Below are 26736 nucleotides of genomic sequence, written 5' to 3'. Positions count from 1 at the left end.
GCCAGCACCTCTGGGGGAAGAACCTTGCCCTGATCTGCACCTAAACCTCCTAAAACATCTCCATTCCCTGGGTCTTGTCCCTGGTCACCACAGAGAAAAGCTAAAGAACACAAATCCTAAGGAATAAAGGAGTGTAAGCCAAAAGAAAACATATTTGTAATTGCATTTTTGCCAGCCTGGCTCCCCAGTTCTCTATTTAAAAGCATCATAATCTGAGTAAGAGCAACCTGAGGCAATCAGGAGGGAACAGAAGGGAATTGGAGCCTTCTGGGCCACCTTTGCACTGAATTAAGGAGAAGCAATCTTCCAACGTGACAGGCAGGGCTGGAGAAGCCTCCCTTCCAGTGGAGCACGTTAATGATGAAATGATTAATGGCAGCTCTTCCTTCAGAAGGAGACATAAAAGCCCTGACAGACAGCTGTGGATGGGCACCACTGCCAGTTTGCAAACACTCCTCCCCAGTCCCAGAGGAGGTGAAGCAAGAGTGTGGTAATGAAACTGCACATAGTGAAATGGTAGCTAAATGAGTTTAAATTGATTTATGGTAGCTTTTGTAAAGATTATTTGGTATCTGGAAAGTGCTACCGATGTGAAATAATGCAGATAATCCGTAAGATCCCTGTCTAATGGCACTCCCACTGAATATTTATATTCCTCACCATGGGAATGAGTACCATAATGGGGACCATTTTTGTTTTATTAGGGATGAATATTTAAATTAATCTGCTATTTGCCTAAACAATTAGCCGCCTCTGTTTGTTTACACAAAGCCAAAACTGCAATTAGGCTTCCATCAAAAAGATAAGTCCCGACTAAAACTGTCCCGACGGAGTCGTAAGGGCTCAGAGCAGAACTTCCCAAAATTACTTCTTAGCATAATGGTAATTATGTTAATTGCTTGAAAGGTAAATAACTGCTGAACTGGGTTTGCAAAACAGACTGGTTACACACAGCTTAAAAGCAGTTAACAAACCCAAGTGGGCAGCACAGGCTGCATCCCCTGCACGCCAGGGCTGAGCTCAGCCACCTCCTCCCCAAAGAAAAGGATGGGGAACTCTCATCTCCAGGAGAGATGTTTGAGCCAGTCCAAAAAAAAACTCATCAGTGATAAAGCGATATCAGATAAAAGGAGTTAGAGCTGGTCTGTGTCAGACCACGGGTTTGGCTGCCAGGCTCCTCCAAGCAGGAGGATTTTCAATTTTTATTCAGCAGAAAATTTATCCCAATTAAAGACCAGGTTCATGAAGGGGAAAAGGGAGGGTGATTTGATTTCAGTGAAGCCTTTTGTTTACACATCTCTGTGATGAACATTCCACTGGGTTTAACAGTGTCTAAATGGATGAAAGTCCTGGAAAATAAAACAAAAATATTCTGACCACAGGAGGAGCAAACTGGGAAACCCAGAGCACAGGGTTCTGCTCTCTAATTTTGGCCAACAAGTAACTTATTATTATTATTATTATCATTATTATTATTATTATTATTATTACTATTACTATTACTATTATTACATCTCTAACATAGCAAAATCTGTCCAAAATAAAGTATTTTAACCAGGCAAACACAGAGTGTGCAACATGTGACACACGATATGGGCAATACATTCCTGATAATCTAAAAAATAAAGTGACTTGCAAGGTCACAAATTCACATGTGATGAAGGAGCACAAAGTAAAGAGTAACAAGGAGAGTTCAAAGAATATCCTGAGTTGGAAGGGACCCACAAGGATCAGGACAGAAGGAAAACAGAAAAAGCAAGCACTCCACTGGATTTATAAATAGGTAAAGCTGCTATGAGGGTTAAAAGCGCTGCTCAGAATATTCTGCATTTCACTGCAGAAACAACAAAAGGTATTTATGGGTGTGCAGGTCCTTAAAGCAGTCAATCATGTTTGGGTAAGAGCAAAAAATCCCACACCATTCCAGTCCAGGTTATTAGTGTGGCATTAAAATAAACCAGGCTAAGATTTAGCAGTGCGGATGAGATCACCGCTCTCCACAGTCTGTCTTCCTGCCTCCAGCACTGCCCAGCACCTCATTCCCACAGCAATTCCTCTGCTGAGGTGAAGTTAAGGTTGCAGCCATACGTTATCTTTTCTGGGTTTTTTTTAATACTGAAATCTTCTAAGTGTTAGAAGGTCATTAAATCAAAATTCTAAGCGGCGTTGTCAGGGAACGCTAAAATCTGCGCCACGATTGTGATTATTGCAACTGAACTCTAACAATAACTCCCCAAAATTATTTAGAATTAGAGCAAGCTGGAAAGCCATCGTGGCTCAAGAAAAGAAGTGCAAGAAGCTGCTGGTGTAATTCATGGTGTGACATTCAACATGACAATCACTGCACAGGCCTCGTTTATCCCTCTGCCCCAGATTTGACAAAAAATTCAACTTCCAACCCATGAATTTCTGAGCTGTGGCCTGATGAAAGGTGCATTTATTGTCATTCACTCCAGGCTGGAAATACTTGGATAAAGCTGCTGTGTCTCAGTGCTGATCCTGACTGAACTCCAGATTTTGGGAGCATCACCAGCTCTTGCTGTGTCAAAGGTGGGAGGCTGGAGGCTCCTGTCTCCATCAGCAGCGCTGGCAGCACAAAAGACATCCTGCAAAAGCAGCTGTTACATCTGTTTCCACACAGGTTTTTCTCTGCTATTACAGGCAATGCATTTGCTACAAAATTAAACAAACCCAAGTATCTCTTTCCCTTTAAAATCCCCTAATCCTCTGACAGGGCAAGGCAGCGCAAACAGAGCAAACAGTGTTAAATCCCATTTGTAAATATTATCCTGGCTGTGTCTGGCAGTGGCACACAGCCTGTCTGAGCCCCTCCTGAGCTGGGCACAGCACAGGGCACTGCCCACCTGAGCTGCCTGCTCGGGAAGGTTGGGATGGGAGGGCTGGATGTGGCTGTGGAAGATCCCAGCTCGGATCCTAAAGACCCATTGCATCAGCTCTTCCACGATAAAACCAGCATTTCCTGTCAGCTGGTGGCTGCTGCCAGCTTGAGAAGAGATCTAAAGCAATTTACATCTGTATTATATGAAAAAAAAAATAAATTTAAAACCCCAGAATTTTGTCAGTGCTGGAGCAGGGAATCCAAATGTGCTCATGGTTTACATGCTCGTTCACTTCAGCTTCTAAACACAGCAGGGAAGGCCAGAAGGTGCTGAATTCACATCCTCTCCATCATGTTTGTCCTGTTTCAGAGCTGTGGTCTTGCCACCTTGATTTAAACAAAACTCTTTCCACCTTTTGAAAACCGTTGGACTTGATGATCCCTTGTGGGTCCCTTCCAGCTCAGGTTATTCTGTGATTCTGTGGCTCCTCACAGGTGTTTGGTTTTTTTTTAACTCCAAAGTGGGAATATTAATTTCAGCTATATCACATCTCTAGGAAGTACAAGCAGTATAACAAAAACATGGGTGGAAGCAAGCACCAGTCTGGAGTATCAAACCTTGTTGCTGTGAATTTTGAGATTTTCCCTAAAACACTTCTAGTTGGAGGAGCCAATTTAACCTTAGTAGATGCTTTAAGTTAATTAACCAACATTTTACATTTAATTTTCACTTCCAGCAGGTCCTGAGGGTACAAAGAGTGAGAGATCTGATCTCAGTGACAAGAGCCTTGCTCTCACACTACCATTTCCACAGCAGTTCCCACCAAATGTTCCCAGATTTTACCTCCACCACCCTTCTTCCAGGGATTTCCACACACCACCATCCCTGGACAGTCCCTCAGAGAGGGCACAGACCCTGTTTCATTCCCAGTGTGGGGAATGGGATGACTGGGATGGGAAATCACACTCCACTCACCCAAACCAAGAGATCTGCACCCACAGCCACTAATGGCAATAAACATCCCAGCCCTGCTCCTGCAGTTTTCTTCCAACATTTTTTCCTCCACTCCAGCCCACCTGGAATGTTCCTGCTCTCCTGGAGCACATCCTGGCACCCAGGGAAACCCACCACTCTGCAAAGAGGGTACAGAAGGGGACAACACCCCCAGGCAGCTTTAGGGGTATCAGAAATGACAAGAGCACAGAATTCCAAAAAGCAGCACTGCCAGAATTCCCCTCCTGGAGCCTCCAGCAGGCAGGAGCACCTCTGATCCCTGCAGCAAGTACCCTCCTGTGCTGCATGGAGTGGCTCTGCAGCTTGGGAAGGGTCTCCAGCTCCTCACAGGGGCTCTCAGGGGGTACAAGCAGGGCAGCAGGGCTGCGTTCCCCGCCGTGCCTGCACCAGGGTGGCCGTGGCATTTAATGCACAGCAGGAAAAAGTTCTGTTCTCCTGTTGCTGCACATTGTTTTCCAGTCAAACCATGCAACTCCAGAGCGCAGGGGGGGAGAGGGACGGCTGAAGTAGACTGCTGTTTCCCAAAAGCTGTGGCTCCCAGCCAAAGGCAGGCAAGCATGGAGCAGATGGAGTCCTGGCAAGGCCTCTCCTGTCCCTGCATTAGCAGCATCTGCTCATTACCCAGAACCCTCGCCTGCTTTATCTAATGCTCCAGGAAAAGCATTTTGATTTGATTCATTTCAGTTCGGTAACGTGCAACACAATTAGTGGTAAAATCAAACTGGAGCACTGCCAGTGCTGACAATAGGAAACAAGGCAGAAGAAATATGAGGCCAGTGGGTTGGAATTCAAAAATCACAACTGTGGCTCGAGTTGCCAAGTCCCGTTGCCCCAGGTGTACATCCAGTGCCCCCACTGAGCGCTGGCACGGGCACAGGGAACTTCATTTGCTCCCCATCCATTTCTCTCCCTCCTCTCCCTCTCCCTGCAGCCGTTTCTCCGAGGCCGTCGGGAACGTTCACCGGGAGCCACAATCCCATTTCCCTTCGGGGCCACCGTGGAGTGACAACCCACTTGGGGCATCCAGGAGGACAAACCTCTGTCCTTGCTCTGCCTCCTGTGCCTCGGGAAGGGAGCTGAGGAGCAGAGCAGGGCAGGCTGTGCCTGTCAGCCCTTCCCTGGGATGGGGAGCCAAGGCCAGCGCTGCGGGAGCCCTGCGGGACCGGGAGCCAGGGATGGTATCGGGACGAGCCAGGGATTCGCCAGGGAAGTCTAGACTGCCTGACAGCACCACCTCCAACACGAGCAGATGGTTTCTCTGGGTTAGTCAAACTTACAAACAAAGAGGGAAGGGAGCTGGAAAAGTACAACAAAGAACAATCAAACACATTATCTTCAAAGCCGTCCGCTCCCTCCCCAAAATTTAAAATAACTCTCTCCACCAAACTGTAAATATGTGCTTTCGGCTTGCAGTTAGTAAACACTGCTAAAATGGGTCTTTTTATTTCCCTATTCCCATAGAAACTAATCTATTCTGACCAAGGCTTCTCAAATCAGAGTAACTGCCATATCACAGAGCCTATTAAAATTTCTACTCGAAAGAATAAAAGACGCCGAGCTTTATGCAAACTAGTTCAGTCACAGCACTGACAGCAAGGGATATGACAGGCAAAAAAACCCAGACAAATTATTAGATTAGTCAGTGGGAAACTAGAAAACAAACAAAAGACCCTCTGCTAGTCATTGTTTGGCACACTGGAAAAAAAAGCCAGCACTTAAACCTGTGTTATAATCTCCTATGACTCGAGTAAATAATATTAATAACACCAGATTTGCTGTTGTCAGAAAACGTTGAAAATGTTGCCTATTAACAATTTTTACCCACAGAAAACCTGTGGGTAAAAATTGTATATTTTAAATTATATTATAATTTTACCATAAATTTATATTTTATGGTAAAATTATACCAAAATGGCGTAATTCAAGCTAGAAAAACAGCTAAGGATGTTGAGAATCTTCAAACACGTAAAGCATTTAATTTACTTTTAAAATAAAAGTATGGATTAGGGATTTTGTTTGGGTTATCCACCTTCTGTTTTGTTTTTACCTGTAGAAACACCAGGATCAAAGGCTGTATGTGTATAAAACTCTCTAAACTTACAAATATTCTTTATTTATACCCAAGGAGACATTTTAAGTATCAAATTATACATTTTAAAGAAAGATGATAGGAGTTGAGTTCTGTTTGAGCCCCTCAGTTTAGGATCCCAGTCGGCCTGGGATCCAAACCTGACTTTTTTAATTGCTATTCCCACATCCAGAAGATGCTGGTCTCTGGCTCTCGCTGTCCATTATAGAAACCCTCTAAGGATATTTAAAACAATGCACACAACCAGGATTTTATGAGGGTTTCACTAAATATTAGGTCAAAGCTTTCATTTCTTTAAATCCAAGTATATAATAACAACCCAGCACTGCAAACCAACACTTCAGTGCATCCACACACCACGCCAAGAGCGAGAGGGACGGGGATTAATCAGACATCCAAGTTTACCACCATCCCCATAACAAAGCTCCACAGCAGCCCAAGGGAGTTTTGGCCAGAGGAGAAGGCTGGTGGAAGAATATTTAATATTTTTATAGCAAAACAAGTTATTTGCTTAAGATAGCTTGGCTGGACTACAGCCTGGCACTCCAGCTTTGTGCAGCAGCTCCAGTAGGAATTAAAGCTCAGTTTTAATGGGTGCTATGTTCCAATGCCTCCTAATGCATTTAGGGTTATTGGCCAACTTTCTCACATAAAAGCAAGTGTGTGGATACACAGGATTACAGACACACAAAAAGCTGAGCACAGCTGCTTCATTTTTGTAAAGCCTTTTTTTTTTTTTTTTTTTTTTTTGTCCTGTTGTTGTTGTTTTAATAGGGAGGAGAGTTGTGGTTGCTCACCGTCCTCGTAGGCTGCCACGGCCAGGGAGTTGTTTATCCTCACAAAGGAGACGTGTGGCGGGGCTCCAGCCCCTGCAGGGGCTGCCACTGCTGCCAGCACGGGGGCTGTGTAGTCCCAGGTGCGTGTGTCCCACAGCCTCACCTCCCCAGAGCTGTACCTGCAAGGCAAGGCCGGTGCTCACCCCACGGCATCTGCCAGGAGGTGGCTGCAGCACAGGGATGCACACTGAGAGTGTGCCCTTATCTCTCTGATGCCTAACTGACATCCAAGGAAGCACTGAATTTCATATAACACCATGAAAACAACTGTTAAATAGAAAAACTTAGAGTGTGAGTATGTAAGTTAGAGAATTTTCTTAAGTCACTAGGTGAAAAAGTTATAGGTTTAAGCTAGTTTAGAAAACAAGACAAGATGGAGGATTTAAGGTGTTGTCTCTTGTTATAAATGCATATATTATTGGCTTTTCTCAAGTATTATAGTGAATGTTATATGTATAAGGTTAGAAAATTTAGCTGTATTAATATAGTTTTCTTTATTTCTGTTATTGATGAAACTTAGAAATAGTGGTATAGTACATATATGTTAAGCTATGGTATAGTATTAAAACAAAAACTACTTTTGTTTGTGTAACCCAAAGACTGAAAAAGATAGCTGGAGACCCTTTTTTTCTTTTGTAAACTATCTTATCCAGGTGAAGACAGCAGTGACCAGAACTCTGGGGGAGGAATTTATTGCATTTCTGGTATCAGGGAATGTAAATCTCGATGGCACCAAGAAGATTGATCTATTGGGAAGGGGGCAAGAGAAAACTAAACAGAAGAACACCAAAGATGCTAAGAAGAATGTCTGAATATGTATGAGAATTTATAGATATGTAGTAGGATTCTGTTTTTAAGGGACAATCCTTTGTTAGTAAGGTGTGCTCTCTTGGCTGAATGCAGAGACACCCGGCCGTATCTGTATACTTTATTTTTATCTCCTAATTGTCTTTTCATTAAACCTTTAAATTCTATAAGAGAAATATGTGAACCTCATTTTTCACATCTCTCCATCTTCTTCTTCTAGGGGTTTTTGGGTAGTAGTAAGTGATTGAATAGAGAATGCTGGAGTGCAGCTCACAGGTGTTGGGTCACTAATTATTTACCTGGCATCTGTTAATTGGGTAAATGAACATATAAAAGACCTTGAAGAAGTTCTTTTTTAGCCATTTTGCACCTTTCTATCTTAGTGCATGTAGCTCCTTGTACTCTGTGTATGTGTAATATAGGTAAGAGAAGAATAAACAACCAAGTCCAAACAAGAGAAAACTGCTTCCCTCTCATCAATCTCAGTCCAAGGGGGAAAAGAACCCAGCCACAAGTGTCCCATCAGGACACAAGGATGGGTTCAAACAGCTCCCAGACTGATCCTCCCCCAGTTCCCTGTGCACAAAACCATCAGCTTTGCCCATTTTAGTCCCATTTACTGAACATGGCAGTGAAGTCTACCAAGGCAGGCAGGTGAATTGGAACTGGAGCTCCAAGGAGCAGCGTGGGCAGCAGGAGCAGGGCAGGGATTCTTCCCCTGCACCCAGCACTGGTGAGGCTGCGCCTCGAGAGCTGTGTCCAGCCCCAGCCCCTCGGTTTAGGAAGGACACAGAGGGGTTGGGGCACGTCCACAGAAGGGCAACAAGTCTGCTGAGGGCCTTGGAACACAATTTCCTACCAGGAACAACTCAAGGAGCTGGGGTTGTTTAGCCTGGAGAAAAGAAGGGTCAGGGGTGCCCTTATCACTCTCCACCACTCCCTGAGAGGAAGATGTAGCCAGGGAGAGTCGGTCTCTTCTCCCAGACAACTGACAGAATGAGAGGACACAGCCTCAAGCTGCACCAGGAGAAGTTTAGGTTAAAACATCAGCAAAAAAATCTTCACTGCAAGAGTGACTGGGCACTGGAATTGTCTGGCCAGGGAGGTGATGCAGTCACCATCCCTGGAAATGTTTTTAAAAGTCTGGATGTGGCACTCAGTGCCATGGTTTAGCTGATGAGGAGCTGCTGGGTCACAGGTTGGACCTGATGTTCCCAACCCAGTTCATTCAGTGATTCTGTGACCCACACAACAGAGCTACCACTATCACTATTCACTTTGCAATTAACACACAAGGAGCACCAGGCTCAAGAGGAAATCAAGAAAAAGCCTAAATTGCATCATGGCAGAACTTCCAGCTGGTTCTTTTCAGTCTTCCAAGACTGGTGGCTGTGCTAAACCAGAGCAGTTATCTATGTCCATACAAGCACCCACCCAACCTACTGCTCTTTACAGGAAGAAATCTCTTTTTATAGAAGAAATTTCTTGATGTCTCATCAACAGATCAATTTACCTACATCTCTGAAGACTAATTAGTTAATTATTTTAACTAAACGTTGTCTTTAGAATTAAGGCAGTGGTTCCTTTGCTGCAGCAGGCTCACTGAAATATCACAAAAACAGCAGTTCAACATCAGCTTGTCAATGAGGAGATAAAGAAACAGAACTAAACTATTCAGATGATATTGAATATATTGAATGAAAGAAGGTTGTTACACAGCAAACAATGGATAAACTGCTCTGGGCCATCTATGCCCACACAAAAAAACTATTAAAGGGAAAAAAAAAAATCACAGAAAAACCAAAGAAGCTTCTACAGCTGGTCAAAGAGCACAGCTCAATAATTATTAAGGCCAGTTTTGACAAAGCTGTGATAATTAACATTGTCAGATGTCTTCCTCTGGCATAGCTGACACTTGGATTCTTTTGGAAAATCCAAGGTGCTCCCTGCTCTGTCACCTTTGTTGTTACATCCTGATTTTTGGGGGAAGAGTATTATGGAAGAGTGATTCTTACAAGCCTCAGAGGTCTGGTGGTTGGGAATCTGGCTGTGCTGTGCTTATCAGGAAAAAATACAGTTAATGACACAGAAAAAGAAGGAAAGGAAGGTTTAGGAGATGTGGGAGATGCACCCAGGTTTCCCAGTTCTCTGGGCAGGGCCATGCCCAGGGCACCTGGTACTGCCAGCAGATCACTCCCAACATCTCCTGGTGAAAAGGCTCCAATTTAGAGAAGGAATTAAAGTGCCCAGGGGGGTGGTGAAAGCTGTCAGGCAGAGAGAGATGCACATTAATTCCCTGCACTGATCAGGAAGAGAGGGAACCGTGCCCTGGTCACCTGCCACCTGTGCTGTGCCCTACAGGGGAGCACCCGGGGAAATGAGAGAACAGGGTGGGACACTTCTCCCTTTCCCTGCCTCTGCAAACCAGGCCCAAACCTCCTCTGAATCCTGCTTTCATTCCCAATTTACAGCAGCACCATTTAAGAAGAACAGACCAAGAAAGAAACTTCCCCAAAGCAAAACGTTTCACGTCAGACTGGACACAGAGTGCGGATCAGATCACAACAAATCTCTTCAGTTTGCAAAACTGGAAAGGGCTCGTTTTGCTTCAAAATCTGGAGATAAAACCACAACAGGACAGGTGATTGCACAGATCTGCTGCAGTCCCCTTCAACAAGAGGCACACAAGGTTTTGGAAGCATTTTAATTTTGAGCTGATTTTTGTTTCCTTATGTTAGGGTTGGTTGGGGTCGTGTTTTTGAGCTTCTCCTGACTGCCAAGAGCAGCAGATTCCTCCCAAGGGAAGCCAAAATTCTCTTGTCACTGAAAAGTGAGTTTCAGGGGAGACATAAAACACTGGTAGACTGGACAGAACTCAGTGACAGAATATTTGTTTTCATCTCTAAATAAACAAGGAAGAACACCATCTCCTCCTAGCGTAGCTCTCACATAGTCCAGGCTGGAGATGGAAAAAGAAAGACTGAGAGATGGAGAAAATGGCAGGAGAAGAGGAGAGAGCCAGGGCTGGGTAACTCTCAGGGCACACTGCATCTGGCTTCCCTACACAGCCTGGAACACAAGGAATCCACCAAAAATAACAATCCAGTGACTGCAATCCTGGAATTAGAGATCCAACATCACAGGACCACAGTAAATCCTTAAATTAATTTTATCTCAGAATTCAATCAAGTCAAAATTTAGTTTGAACCGTTCTTTGTCGCTCTTATCCCTCCTCCCCTGATTCTCAGCCTTCCCAGTGCAGTCCCACACAGCAAAGCTGAAGGATTGGGGGAGATGTTCCACAAGACTGTGGTGGGAACATGAGTGAAGCCCCAGGTCTGGGCAGGGGACCAGCCTGGGGAAGTGGGAGATATAAACCAGCTCCTCCACTGCCCATTTCCAGTGTGCACTGGGCCTGCACCAGCACTGAACTGGAAGAATTTCAAACACAGATGAATCCAATTCAGAAGGAAGAAAAAAATAAATAAATTTAATGCTGTTGTAAAGAGCATCACACTTTCAATTTGTAACCACAAAAAAAGGCTTTTAAACTATTAAAGCACTGCCTTGCTGTAAAAAAAAATCAAAAGGCTGCTTTGTTACAGATAATCGGCAAATCTGCCCTATCAATAGCGATGGCTGGAGAGAGGAACACACTGCACTATTTCTAGATAATTTCAAGATTTCTATTCATTTCCCACCACAACTTTTACATCTTGCCCTGAAAATTTCATTTGGATCACTCAATGAAATAACCCCAGATGCAAGTCCTGCCTGAGAACAAGCCCAGCACTTCAAACCCACTCAGTTACTGATTTTTCTACCAAAATGGCACTGAAATGCCCACATAGATTTCTGCTGGAGTGAACAAACACCCAAACCTACTCAGAACTCCCTTCCTGTTTAATAGGACAATGATCACATCCTATTTGCTCTGACACCAAGAGCATTCAGCTGCTGCTGTTTTCCCCTCACGGGTGCCATGAGCTGATTGTTGCAGTGGCAGGTAAATAAATACTCCAACACCTGACACCACTTGCACTGAGCAGACCCAACAACCCAACCCCAAACCATAAAATAACCCACATTAGAGACCACATCTGCTTCATTTCATTTAGAAAGGCTGTACAAAGCCTTGCCCTCCTGAGCACAACAAGAAGCCTGTTGCTCACAAGGCCGATTCCCCCCTCTCCCGATACCCCTTCCCTGATTCCTTCCATCCACACCACACTCTCTCTACTCACAAACACATTTTTCCTTCTCTGATGTTCAACAGAGCCTCTCTACCCAAATAACTCAGCTTCTTTGATGGACCCACATTCCACTTTGCCCTTGTTCTTTGGAATATTTCAGTACAGACACATGAGAGGCAGCAGCAGAAGAGACAAGCTGTATTTTTCTAAATATACTTCTCAACGAGCCCATTCTGTAATTCTAGCCAGATATGGATCTAGCTGTAAAAATTAACCTGGAGATTCAGCTTAAGCTTTACAGAGATGCATCAAAACCTTGCTGAAATGAAGCAACAATAGGAGGAATGCAAATGGCATAGAAAAACTGGGAAAAATTAAATTAATGTGCAATAAAAATGCCTACTCACTAACCAAAAGCATTGACTACTTTTTACTGGCAGTAATGCCCTAATGAGATGAACATTTTGCTTGTGCCCTCTCAGAGGAGTGAAAGCAGAAGGAGCTGGGGTTAAAAGCTGCTGCTGCTGCTGCCCCACGATGAATGTCTGGGAAGCAGGTGGTGGAGTGCAGAGCACATGTGGGAGGAAGCAGAGCTGGAGGCTGGGCACAGTTCTAATGAAGTGGTGCTGAAGAGGCAGACGATTTCATAAGGAGAAAAACATCAGGAAACTGGTCAAAACACAGAATCTCATCTGAAAAAGCTCCACTGTGCTGGATAGCAATAGCCAGAACAAATTTGGGGAAGAGGAGGAGGGGGAGGCTGATCTCTCTCCAGAGCCCCAGATGTCTTTATGGTTGCCTAATGACAATTATACTCAACCAATTAAGACACTGCTATCACAGTTGCATTGTTAGTAAGCCTTTGGCCCTGAGTGTTGATGGCTGTCTAATTAGTGTTTGTGCAAAGTACAACTGCAACTAATATATAAACTGACAAATACACAAAAGAAAAACTGTTAACAGGAATATTTTCCAAACAGTCGAGACTCTGCTCATTCAGTCCATGGCAGCAGCAAAGACAAACTGCTTTCCACCATGGCTGGGGTACTGCTGGCACTGCAGAATTTCACTTCAAACCACAGGGTCAACAAGACCCTTGCTGGGTTTCTGTTCAGACAGGATGCTGGTGCCACTCACTTGTGGTGCTGCCTCAAGCACACCCCTCCAGGGCAAGGCTCGCCACACCAAATCAGGCTGGTCAACCAAAGACTTCTGATAAAACACACCAGAAACCAGTTTACATTTTCCATTATTTTCTCTAAAGAGTCTGTAGCAAGGAAAAGGAAGGAGAAAGAACCCCCTTTGTTTCACAGTCAGGTCTGATTTCCAGAAGGCAAAGTCTGTTCCGTTTCCAGATACCTGCGGTGATCAACAAACCAAAAAAAAAAGAAAAACCCCCAACAACTTTGTTTCAGGCAGTCAGTGACCATCTGTTAATACTCAAAAGATTATGAAGTCCTTACAATGTCAGTGCATTTTATTGAAGTCAGTAGGAATTTTGCTGCAGTAACAGTCTCTGTTTAAATGGATGCCTGTTGATAAGCAAGTAAAATAATGAGTATTTTGCATTGTCTTGCTCCAACAAGCACCTCAGAGCTTTCATCCTTATTCCACCAAAAGGAACTCTCCAGTCCTTCATGTGTTTAATTAAGGTATCAGCCAGTGTCCCCCTCAGCAGGCTCAAGAATAAGGCCCAATTAAAGATGCAAACCCAAGCCCCAACGCCTTCAAGTTGGTTCAAACTGCTCCTGAGCTTCATCTTCTCTCCAAGGCTCACGTGAGACAGAGCTAACTCAATGTCCCATTTCAAAACACCTCTTCATCAGAACCACGCTGGGAGACACCTCAATCAACATTAAAAATCCTGCAATTAAAGGCATTCTAGCACCTTCTTTGTACTCCTCTGAAGTGAGGAGTGAATGATGGACTGGGGTGAGGTGACTCAAAGACTGGGAGAGGTCAAAGTTCCCAATTCTCCCTCCATTCTCATTCCCAGGTATTTGGATGATTTTGCCAACTCTAACCAACAGGTAGCTTGGCTGAGGGATTCCTTAAGGAAAGGATTCAGGAAAAACTAATGGTAGCAGGAAAGAGCTACTTCACATGGCAGAAAGGAATATAAATAGAACACAATGGCCAAAAATAAAACACAAATGGAACAGGGAAGAGAAGATTTTCTATTACATAGCAGAAAGCTACACCATAAAACACAAGGGAAAACAGATGGGGGTAAACCAAAAGCAGAGTCTGAAACAATCCTAATGCTGGTAGAAGAATGTAGAGCAGAAAATTAATCTCCCTGATTTCATCCAAATGTTCTTTTGGGCTGCTTTATATCTATGAGTCCAGCTATGAAAAACGTGACTAATGTGTCCCAAAACGGATCTGGAAGCACTTTTAGATTTAGCCATGTAGGAAATCCATTCTGAGCATCCTCATGATCAGTTCCCAAACTCTTCTGCTGGAAACCAGACTTCCCAATCTACCAACCCACGTCCATCTGTGGACCCCTCACAGAAATGGAGCTGCAGAGAGCTTCTACCTTCGTTTTTAGGGCTTTATTTAAGAAATCATCCCTGGAGAAAGTGGGTTAAGCTGCTGGAGTGTGTAGCTCTGCAGCTTAGCACTGTTATCTGTAACAAAATTAACATTTCACCATCCTCACTGCTTCTGCCTCACCTTCTATATTAAGTGCATGCAAATGTCATAGCAAGGGAATAGAAACAAGCCAAAGGGTTGTACTGTAAGGAAAACATTTTAATGAACATTTATAAAAGCAGCAATTAGAAAAAGCCAAACTGTTTCTAGTAATTTGATTTTTAAGGCAAAAAAAAAATTCCCATCCCTTAGCTCAAGGTTCCTGTGGCTTGCATCAGCCCAGGCCCATTAATTAAAGCAGCTGCTCTATCAAGGAAACAAACTACTGTGGGTAGAGGAGAAAAAAATTTCTCTTTTCCATAAGAATTCAGGAGGAATTATGATGCAATTTGGGAAGGCTCTGCTCCATCAGCCCTATTATGTCACAAAGGACAAACCACAGATAAACAGTGGCTCCAATTGCAGACAGAGGGGAGAAAACACCACTGGAGGATGCTAGAAATTGATCTGTTTGCTCTTTGGAAGGAACACAAACTGCAACACGCTGCAAGCAGCAGAGAGGAGAGGCATCAGCTCAACTCCAGGAGCAGCCCAAAGGGCAAAAATGAAATCTTCAAGAAGTTTAGTAGAAAGAAGGATGGGTTTGTCTGGCCTTGGTAGAAAACCAGGATTTATAAGCTCAAAATGACTGCCTGTGCTTGAGAACACTGAAGGCATCACTGAGCACATCCCAGCAGCAGCAAAACCCACAGGTAAAGCAAGAGCTCCAGGCCAGGCAGGCTGCAAAAGCAGCTTCCACAAAGAGTCAGATCAGGCTTCTACTCTTGGTTTCACCTGAAAGGCTTTTTTCAGGAGCTGACAGAAAAGCCAGCTTGGCTGTCACTAACACAACCTTACCTAAGCCCCGTGGTCATCTGTCACCCGAGCCCTCTGAACTCATGATGTCATTCTGGTGTCCAGCCTCCTCAGGGTGAAACGAGGAGCCCTGACACTGCTCCTTAACAATGATGAGAATGAGTGAAGAGAGCACAAAAGGGCTGGGGAAGGTTGAAGAAAAAAGCAATTATTTTCACCTTCTGCTGTTTGACATCTTGGCTCGCAGTCACTGGGAGGGGAGGGAGAAACCTATGGAAGTTGTGCCATCATCTAAGTGAAATTCAGGCAATTAAACAAGGCAGGGGTTTATCCAGGCTGTTGGAAGTGTTCAGTTTGTTAACTTTGATTCATTTTCATTACTAATTAATATTTTGGTTTCCTCAGGTCTGCACAGTGAATTAAGATGCAAGAGCTAATAATAAATACCTTGAGAATAACCCACAAGCCCTATAGCAAAAAAATCCAAATTAGATGAGAGCTGACACGAAGTTTTAAAAAGTGCAGGAAAGCTTTTCCAAGCCTTTCGGGCTAGTTTCACACATCATTATGAAACTAAAGAGAGTGGCAAACCCTAAAAAGTCATTTGCAGGTCACCTTTGAGCAGAGTGGAGTGGGAGGTGATGGAAGAGAACAAAGAAGCAGCTACTTGTGTGTAGATGTTGCTCAAAATGACTTAAACTGAAAGGCCCAAAGAGTTTGTGAGTGCCCCCACAAGACTCAGCAGAATGAAGACAACTCTATAAAAGCATTTCAGCATTTAGGATGTCAGCATGAGAAACAAATGTCCAGATTCCCCTAATGAACCACACAGGATATTCAGGAAGCTCTTCCTTTGCTTCTCATTGCCTTTATCAAGCATCACTTGGGGAAACACCACCTGTGCTCCACCCTGAAAAGGAAGGAAATGTGAAACTGTTGGTTTATCAAAGCAATTAGCAGATGAATCTCACCAGCCCTAACTCCTTAAATCTCAAAGAAAGCTGCCAGTACTTAGTGGGGAAGGAGGAAAACATCTGAAATTAAAATTTCAAGAGAACCCAGGGCTGATTTCCCAGTGTAAGAGGTGCAGGGACTCCCCACAGCATCTGCTAAATCAGTTTGTGGCCAAGCTCTTCACTAACAGGCCACCACTCAGTCATGGAAAACTGAAGGAAGGAAGGAAAAGATGATACTTTACAGTTCTGGGTCTTGGGAAGGGTGGAGTGACTCTGGGCCTCTCCTGTTTATTTTCAGAAGCAGCAGCAGCAGCAGCAGTGAAGCCACAGTGCTTTTTCTGCAAGCATTAAAAAATGAACACATCCATGCCCACTTGGTGTGGTTTTAGGGTGAGCCTGAGGTGAGGTGGGCACCACCAGCACGAGGCAAGTTCACCACAGGGCTCAAGAACAGCCCAGGTGAGTATTCCAGAGCCAGTCAGGCAGCAACAGTCCCACAACGTGCCATGGGCATGTCACACCACGGGATCCTCTGGAGTGACAAGGTCAAACAAGGACCAGATGCATGTTCTGAGATCACTCTGGCCAGGAGGACACAACTTCTGACTGTGCTGCCAAAAAAAAAAAGAAAAAAAGTAGCAAGAAAGTAGCTATTGTACTGTCTGAACATGCATTTGCTTAAATAAAAACCCAGATAAATCCAGATATTAGCATGAGAAAGTGAAGCAATCCAGGCATTCTGCACAGTAAATGACAGCATTAGTGAGCCAGCCTCATCACCAGTAGGAATTTCTAAAAGCCAAGCAAGCAGCTACATAATTGCTTTAAGTAAGCTCTGACTGAGGGCTGAAACTCCATTTGAGTGGAGGATGAGGGGGAGAACATCATCCCTCCAGAGAAGATCCTCCGAGACGTGTAACTGTAGAAAGGCTGGCGAATCCAACATTGATTGGGAGTGAGGTAACCACAAACACCACTGGCTCAAATGAAAAGGGATTCAGGGGCTGACCCAGAAAACAAGCCTCGTAACCACCGGGATGAAATTTTAATGACAAACACAAGAAGCTCTGCGTGCAGGCCAGATTGAATTATCTGATGTCAGGCAGCACAAAGGGGAGCTGCTCGCAGCCACCTTCAGCTCCCAGCTCAGGTTGCACTTAATCAATCCTTGATATTCTGCCATCTCCTGGCTTCAGCCTGGCCAGCAGCGTGGGGAAAGTGGAGAGTGCATGGAACAGGGGCACTTCTCTTTGCTTCCTTCACAGATTAATAAAGAGCTGCTCCTGAACCAAACTCTGCCTCTATAAATCACATCTGCAGCTGCTGGTTTAAGTCGCTCTGCCCACAACCTGTATAAATTCCCTTCCAGGAAGATTAAAAAGCTCTACAGCAACTAAACTAAAAATGATCCTTTGCAGCAGATGAAGCAGGACAGTGAGGGTGATAAGATCACACCTAGCACAGCACAGGTTCAAATCAATCGGTGATTCCAGGCTTGCTCTGAGATTCCCAAACACATCAACCCCAGCACTCCTGCTCTCCCCAACCAAAACTCCTCTCAGAACTTAATCTGGCTGCTGCCAAAAAGAGAACTAAAGATTCAGCAACAAAAGGACTGCTAAGGAGAATCTCCATCTTTAATGGATCAGGGAGAAACAGTGACAAAAGATGAGGAAAAGCCTGAAGGAACTGTCCTCAGGGTACCCAGGCTGGAAAACAGGGACAGGGAGCAGAATGAAGCCCCCGTGATCCAAGGAGAAAAGGTTGGCATCCTGCTGCAGCCCTTGGGACACACAATTCCATGGGGTGGGATGGGATCCACCCCAGGCTGCTGAGGGAGCAGGGCAGAGCTCACCCAGACACTTCCCACCCTTTCCCAGCAGGGAGGTCCTGGACCCTCCTTACCCAGGGGACTGAAGCCAGCAATTGTGATTCCCATCCAAGAGCTGGGCTGGAAGGAGGACCCAGGGAAATGCTGGGCTGGAAGGAGGACCCAGGGAAATGCTGGGCTGGAGAAGGAGGACCCAGGGAAATGCTGGGCTGGAAGGAGGATCCAGGGAAATGCTGGGCTGGAAGGAGGATCCAGGGAAATGCTGGGCTGGAAGGAGGATCCAGGGAAATGCTGGGCTGGAAGGAGGATCCAGGGAAATGCTGGGCTGGAAGGAAGATCCAGGGAAATGCTGGGCTGTCAGCCTGGCTTCAGTGCCAGGTAAAATTCTGGAACAGAACATCCCAAAGGCAAAGTGCTGTGTCCTACCCTGCCACCACCACCCCAGGGAACGCTGAAGGCCTGGGGAGGAGTGGCTGCACAAGGTGGACAAGGCTCTGGGGGTGCTGGTGACAGCAGCTGCTCACCAGCCCAGGTGTGCCCAGGTGTGCCAGAAGGCCAAGGGCACCTGGGCTGTCCCAGGGCAAAGCACCAGGCACTCCTGGGGCACCTCCAATCCTCTCTCCAGCTCTGGACCTTGAGGGGCTGGAGCACCAGGAGTGGCTGAGGGAATTCTGATCAAAGAACTTGCTAAAAACTGAGCAGCCCTGAACATCCAGTGCAGCAACCTGAGACAGAAGAAAGGTGATGTCCCACAGGATAGAAAAACCTTGGGAAATGCCTCACAGTTCTGGATTAGCAGCACCAGGCTTTGCAAACTCACACACCAGCTTAGCTCAGATGCACAAGTCCCTCTGTAATCACTGATTATTCCTCTGCAAAGCTGAGCACACAAGTGTTTGTGAAATGGGAGAGAGAATCATTAAATGTAACAGATAATTGATATTTATACTGAGAGGAGAATTGACTTTGTAAACCTCAGCTATTAAATTACTTCTTCAGTACTGAAAGAATGCAACAGTTTGCTATTGATCACCAGATTCATTACACTTTTATGACAAATGTGAAAGCACAATGCCATTAAGTACAATTTTATAACCTGGGAGAGACAGGGGAGGGTTATGGTTGGATTTAAAAAATAAATACACAGCAAACAACAAAACTCCAACAAATTCCTCAATATCCTAAATACTTACCAAATGCACATAAAGTACTTCCCTGCACAATTTGCTGATGCCCTTGGAAGTTTTAGTTATAACTTGAAATCTCCCTTGTTTGATATTTACCATTTACCAAATTAAGAGACAAACCAGGGTGAAGGACAAGCAGTAAACAGCAAAGGCCATAACATAATTTTTGTGTTCTAATACTCTAAACTTTTCATTTACTAACTAGGTAAATTCAAAGAGCTGAATTCTAATTTCCTCATGTTGTTTTATCAAATAATTGCTGACAGCTTCATAAAGAGATAATTCATTTTTCAGAGGAATTACTGGAAAGTCACTTAAGTGAACATCACTTTTTCTAAAGGATACACACATGTAGATTTCCCTCAGTGATCTCTTACCTGCTCACCTATTTTCAGGAACCTGAAATATTTAATTGTACCACATCCCTGATGTAAGTTCACCAAGAGAATCAGGAGATACTGGAGGAACTGGAGAACCAACATGAAAAGAATGTGTGCAACTGTCAGAACCCAACTTCTGTAACACACCAAGCCAAAATATGGACTATTTGAGTTTAAGATGCAGGATTCATAACCTTTGTTTATTAATACTTCAGAAATGTAGTTTAATCTGCATAACTCCTATCTACTGCATGTCTGGATATAAATACAATGGAGAAAATGAAGGAAAAGAAGAGATGGAGGTTTTGGCAGCAGCATGGAGACAACTGGGTTTGCTGTCTGACAGTTTAGAGTCCTGTTCTCAGTTGTCCAAGAGCATTCAAAAGCACTTCCATGAAATTAAAGAGTTTTCCAGGCATCTTTCTGATAACCAGTCTGTGAATTCTGAAGTACTTTAAAAGCAGTTTTCTCTAATCCCACACCATTAACATGCAGTGCCACCAAAAAACATTGAACTCTCTTATGTCAAGGACAATGTCCCAGCTCCCCAGAATATCATCATTTTATTTAGCCAAGTGATTACTAATTACTGAACCTGTGTAATCCAAACAGAACACTGAATCACTGTAACTCCTAAAAATTTCTGAGGCTCTTAAAATTGTATTTAAGAGCATAAACCACATGAATAGCTAACATTAAACCAAGGTCCAGAAAACTTCTCTATCAGGAAAAGAGAAGTTTGCGTTTATCTATTCTGAGTGGGTAATTTTCCTCCCAGGTTGTCTTTTAAGTAAGAATGCAGAAAAGTAACAGTCCTTCTAAAGTTATTTTTGTGCCATGACAAGATATCCTTGTGATTAAGAGATTCTTATGGAAAAACATTAAAAAGGGGGTTTTTTTTCAGTAGATGTGTGAAATGTTTAATACATTCTGGGTGCTTCCACAGCAAAACAACAGATGGAGTTCATCAGAAAGTACCTGAGTTTTTACAGGAACTACTTGCACATGAGATAACTTTTGAATAGTTCCATAAAAATTTGAACTGCTGAAGTAAATTGTAGATAAACATCCTTATCAGCCACTTAAGGACAGCCTGCCTCAGGAGCTGCAGGTGAATCCATTCTCATGCTTCAAACAGGTGCTGCTTTTGAATTTATTAAAAGAAGCACCTGAGATTTTTAAAGGTGAAGGTGGAGTGAGCCTTATACAGACTGGTAAAGATGGAGTGGGCATTACACAGCCTGGGAGAGGTGGAGTGAGTATTACACAGCCTGGTAAGGATGGAGCAAGCTTTACACGCTGTTGTGTTCACACTCTGGTGAAGATAAAATGAGCAGTACACACTCTAGAGAAGATGGAGGGTGCACTACACACCCTATAAAAGGTGCAGTGTGCATTACACACCCTGTGAAAGATGGACTGGTCACTACACACCCTATAAAAGGTGCAGTGGGCACTACACACCCTATAAAGATGAAGTGGGCACTACACACCCTGTGAAAGATGGAGTGGGCACTACACACCCTGTGAAAGATGAAGTGGGCACTACACACCCTATAAAGATGGATTGGACATTACACACCCTATAAGGGTGCAGTGGGCACTGCACTCTCTGTGAAAGGTGGGCTGGGCACTACAGACTGTGCTGCAGGGGCAGTGGGCACTGCACTCTCTGTGAAAGGTGGGCTGGGCACTACAGACTGTGCTGCAGGGGCAGTGGGCACTGCACTCTCTGTGAAAGGTGGGCTGGGCACTACAGACTGTGCTGCAGGGGCAGTGGGCACTGCACTCTCTGTGAAAGGTGGGCTGGGCACTACAGACTGTGCTGCAGGGGCAGTGGGCACTGCACTCTCTGTGAAAGGTGGGCTGGGCACTACAGACTGTGCTGCAGGGGCAGTGGGCACGGCCCAGCCCGGTGCTCACCCAGCCATGACCACCCCGTCGCAGCAGTGGACGTCGCACAGGACCCGGCCGGGCTCGTAGCGCAGCTGGCTCACGGCACCCACGCGGTTCTGCAGAGAGGACACAGGGGTTGGTGCTCCCATTCCTTCAGCCACTAAAATCTGCTGCTGGGAAACTCCCAGCTTTGCTACTGCTGCTGAGAGAAGACACATCCAGCCCAAAAAACCCCCAGCAGCTTTCAGCCGGAAAGGAGGAGTTGCAAAACACAACACCACCTCCCCTCTCCCCCTTGCTCAAAGCAGGTTCCCATTTTTCCCCAGCACCTGGATCCCTCCAAGGAAATTCCCTCTCACCTTCCAGTTGGTTTTCAGCATGTGCTCTCTGGCTCTGCAGTTTTTGAGGGCGAGCTTCCAGCAGGAATGGTCGGAGATGCTCATGTCCAGCAGGTATCCCTCCTCCTGGCACAGCCGGTACCACAACACTTCATCCTCTGCAAGGATTTTCCACGTCCTGCTGACCTGGAAATCAATGTTTATATATGGATCTCTCATAAATGAATAAGGAAAAATTAAATTTAATATGAAATACTAAGTAGTACCTGAAATCAAAACACAGAAATTAATACAGGCCTGTACTAAGATGAAAGTCCTACTTAAATATGTTTGTTAAGTCTTTATACACCAGAGTATAAACCCCAGGCCTTTAACAAAAGGCTTGTTTTCTGTGGGTTCTTCAGGAAATAACTGAATTTATACTCCACTAAAACTCCACATAACATGGACACACTGTCAACCTGAAATATCAGTGACTGGAAAATTTTGACAGGAAAAGCAGCAAGAAAACAATTAAGAGAGAATTGTGAGCTTAGAGCAAAAATATGAATTTATTTTCATATTTGTAGCTAAGAAACCCTCTCAGATCACAGCACCATATCTCCGAAGTCCCACTGACAATGCCTGATTAGGGGTATGACATTAGTGATTTATAACCTATTGTATTACAGTATGCATAAATAGGAATGAATTATTAAGTTTTTCAAGCAGCCTCAAGTTGCTGCCCATTACAGAGAGAACAACTTCATCACAATCAATTGTGGGCTCAGAATTAAAGATTCAAGAGGTAAGAGCCAACTTAAGTAGCTTTTTTTTCCCCTCTGTAATTCTTAATTTAAAAAAACAGATGTAACCAATGAAAGCCACGACTGGTGAAAGCAGCAATCAATTGTGCTCTGTTTCTAAAAAGATTAAAAGAACTTTCTGAGACTGACATCATTTTCACTAAGTTACAATTAAGCATCTAATGTTCATTTCAGTCCCCAGATTATGCCAAGAATCCAAGCCTCCCATGGACACAAACTCTCCCAGGACCACCTCTTTATATTTATTTGCCATTTTTTCCATAGTCACACACTCAAAAAATGTTTAATATTATGAAAGAAGGGGTGATCTGAATAACCTGCAAGTGTTTTTAAGATTTGAGACCTACAGAGAAGAACAGTGCTCAAACAGGAATATCCAAATGCAGCAAAATGAATGTTCTTAATCACCCAGAGAACTCAATAATGCCCTTCCATCCTCTGACAAAGGAAACAAACTGCACAGGGCAAGAACAATGTCCTGAAATGACAGAACCAGCACTGAGGCTTCTCCAGCAACACACATCACCCCAGAATCAAAGTGCTGAGTGCTCCTTTCCCTAGAGGGACACACTCAGCAACTTCAAAAGCACCAAAAAGAGGCAATCCCAAATCCAAACTATTAGGAATTTGCTCTCAATTTGATTCGAAAGTAGGATAAATATCTGTGTGATTGCTCCAAGAATACAAAAAAAAAAACCCAACCCCAAAGCAGCTTTGTGCTGACACACCAAAAGAGCAGCTGTGGTGCAGGAGTGCAGCTCCCCAGGCAGAACCTCTGCCCCCTCCCCAAACAGCAGCACATTTTCCTGACAGGGACAGGCTGAGCACACGCACAGGGAAGCACAGCCAAACCAGGCCAGCTTTTGCCTTGCTTTCCAAAAGAAAAATCAAAAATAAACACACACCTTTCAGTCTGCCAAAACAGACAATATTGCACAGACCTTTCAAGTTTCAAGGTCTTAAAAGCATTTTATAAAGACAGTAAAACAAAAGAAAAGTGGGGGGAGCTACATAAAATTTCAACTGCCTTTTCAACTTTCAGGGGGAATAAAGATCCTATCCTCTCCTGATTTTTTTTCAATCAAATTACAGCGAACCCTGCTGCTTTACAAGCCTGAATTTCCAAAGAGTCCCTAACCCAGCCTTTTCTTACAGCCCCAAACTCGCATGCCAATCCCTTGTAAAACCCCACTGAGCGAGGCTCAGCTGCACGAAATCACTAATAAAGAGTCTCAAGCATTTCACTTTACAGCACCACTGTGAGCTGCAGCATTAAAACCAGCCATTGGCTTCAAGTCAGCTTTATTAGATCTGCTTGACTTGGAGTTTCAGGTGAGGCCCCAAAAGCCAGGGCATTATGGCTTTATTTACATGCACCCAAATGCTGGGTGCTGGAGAGGAGCTGAGATGTGCAAAGCTCTTGTTAAAACTGTTTCCAAATCTAAACTGCACAGAAACTCCTGCAAGGATCAATGACAACATCTTACAGACTTGTTTATAGATTTGGAGTCCTGAATTTAATTTTGTCTTCAGTGTTCCTATTATCTTTTTACAACTGTTCTCAGCAAAGAAAGTTTGGGTTCCCCTGAGCTCCACACAGGGACAGTTTTATATTTTATAGTTCAGCAAGTAATAATGTTCTGAAGGACTTCAAAGGCTTTTGCTGACATAGGCTTTGCTATTTGGTTTTGCCTCTGGGGGATATTTTTTCCCCTAAAAAACCCCACCTCTTCCATCAAATCCAAAATTTCTTCTAATCCCATCTAAATCAACTGGCTCAAATCCTAATGAAGGTTTATTCATCCCTCTGCATCTGATAATGGTTTTTATTTCACTAGGTTTATTTTCTTCCCCAGACACACAAAGGCAGAGTCAAGGCTCATTTGCTGAGACCAGGGGCCTCAATTAGAACTAGCTGGACTTTGAGCTCAGTACAAAAAATAGTGCCAAGTGTTTAATCCAAAGCCATTCTGATGGAAGCTGCTCATCTTTTCTGTTCACAGCCCTGAGCACAAAATGGTTTGGGCTGGAAGGGACCTGAAAGACCACCCAGTGCCACCCCCTGCCATGGCAGGGACACCTTCCACTGTCCCAGGCTGCTCCAACCTGGCCTGAAACACTTCCAGGGATCCAGGGGCAGCCCCAGCTGCCCTGGGAATTCCATCCCAGCCCCTGCCCACCCTGCCAGGGAACAATTCCTGCCCAATATCCCATCCATCGCTGCCCTCTGGCAGTGGGAGCCATTCCCTGTGTCCTGTCCCTCCATCCCTTGTCCCCAGTCCCTCTCCAGCTCTCCTGGAGCCCCTTTAGGCCCTGGAAGGGGCTCTGAGGTGTCCCTGGAGCTTCTCCTCTCCAGGTGAGCACCCCCAGCTCTCCCAGCCTGGCTCCAGCCCTTGGAGCAGAGGGGCTCCAGCCCTTGGAGCATCTCCTCCTCTGCTCTCACTCCAGCTGCTCCAGGTCCTTCTCATGTTGGGCACCTCACAGCCAGGGGCAGCTCTGCAGGTGGGGTCTCACCTGAGCAGGGCAGAGGGACAGAATCCCCCCTCCCTTCCTGCTGCCCCTGCTGGGGACTCAGCCCAGGGCAGGGATATCCTTATCCATCCATTTCTCTGCTCTCTCTGGGAATCACAAGGAGGATGGATGATGGCTTTTGCCCATAAACAACATGGATGCAAAACCATGCTCAAAAAACCACATTCAATTTTCTTTTTGTAAATGTATGAACACTAAAGCCTCAACAGCTTGACAATCCCAGCAGCCCTGGAGGCAAGCAGCTGAAATTCTTGATTTATGCACGACAATTCATCCCTAAATTCCTAGAAACAGTCTCCCTTGCCCTAGATACATACACAATTCCTGTGTTGGTAAACACTTCTAAACCTTCTCTAAGATGAAAACCTAACAGGTCAAGGGAATTTCCCACTGATCTGTTCAGAAACAAAACTGTCAGTGCTGCTGAATTCAAACACATCCCCTCATCACCAAGCTGAACAATAAAGGCCAGGTCCCCAGACCATGGTAAAATTAATGTATCTTCAGTATCAGCCCCTGATCACACAAGGACATTTCAGTTTGTCACATTTGTGGTGTCCCAAGGGATTGTTTCTCCTTTCCTTGAACATCCTGACCAGGAGGAAGGAGTGACTGCTCCCAAACCTGCTCACAGTCACAGAAGAGCCACTCATGGTACAGATATTTCTGTAACATGGTACAGTGGTCAGAACACCATCAAAAAGCATTCAGAAGGCAAAATTCTGCATTACTCTGGCCTGCTCTGAGCTACATGAAGCCCTGAATAGTTTTTTCTTTAAATTCCAAATGTGGGATATCAACAGGGACTGGTCTGGAGGGTGCTACTGAATGTTACCCCACTACTGCAGCTCCAGCAGAGCTCAGGCACTGAGGACAGTTATTTACAGGCTTTTGTGTTTCCAGAGCCACACAGACAGGTTGTGCTTTACAGTTCTAATTCCAAAAATCAAAGAAAAGCTGTGGGGGAGCGAGGGAAAGGGAAATATCAAGGTGAAATTAAAGTTCTCCAGACAGTCTGTGGTGTGATTAAATCTCAGAGAGGCTCTGCAGTCAGGCTCCTTTCCTGTTAGCTGGTTACCAATTTGGCATAAAGAACTAAGCAAACAGGTTTTCTCCAAAGGCACTCACATGGATCATGATGCCAATTCCACCAACTGGCCCAATTTCACTGAAATCCCAAGGCACCTTAATAAAAAAAAATCCTTTCTGGGATAACACCATAAAGCAGCAGGGTTTTCCATGGAACAGAAGAGGGCTCCCCCCCTACAAAAACAAAACCACCAAGAGAAAAATGAAAATGCTATTTATTTTTATGGCTCTGCTTTTTATTTGAACACTTAAAAAGAAGCCAGCTCTGCACTGGATATTCATCTGATTGGGAAAGCCCTGTAAAACACTGGGTACTTGCTCAGCTACCTGTCAGCTGCCACAAAGGAACAGTGGCTTGGGAAGAGGAGAATAAGAAATGTGGAAAATTGTCTGTGTTAAAATACATCTTATGAGAACAGGTTCGAGCTAAAAATCAAAGTGAAGGGGAGAGAAATCCGGTGCAGCCCCACAGCAGCCAATCCTTGTACT

The 26736-nt window shown here is 44.6% G+C and overlaps 1 protein-coding gene across 2 annotated transcripts in view; it reads right to left on the bottom strand.

The window, feature by feature from the left end:
• FBXW8 (F-box and WD repeat domain containing 8) overlaps positions 1–26736 on the bottom strand; it is a 51264-nt gene that overhangs the window by 19907 nt on the left and 4621 nt on the right. For both annotated transcript variants that reach the window (XM_023937883.2, XM_086855773.1), the window contains exons 3-5: positions 21842–22006; positions 21510–21598; positions 6741–6898 (exon numbers count right to left, since the gene is read on the bottom strand). In XM_023937883.2, the coding sequence (XP_023793651.2) occupies positions 6741–6898; positions 21510–21598; positions 21842–22006 (412 nt within the window). The remainder of the gene's footprint in view (positions 1–6740; positions 6899–21509; positions 21599–21841; positions 22007–26736) is intronic.

The sequence above is a fragment of the Cyanistes caeruleus genome, chromosome 18 (assembly GCF_971803275.1).
Source record: "Cyanistes caeruleus chromosome 18, bCyaCae1.hap1.1, whole genome shotgun sequence".
NCBI classification, from domain to species: Eukaryota; Metazoa; Chordata; class Aves; order Passeriformes; family Paridae; genus Cyanistes; species Cyanistes caeruleus.
The sequence above is the reverse complement of the archived record's forward strand: the minus strand, read 5'-3'. Positions and strand labels throughout refer to the sequence as shown.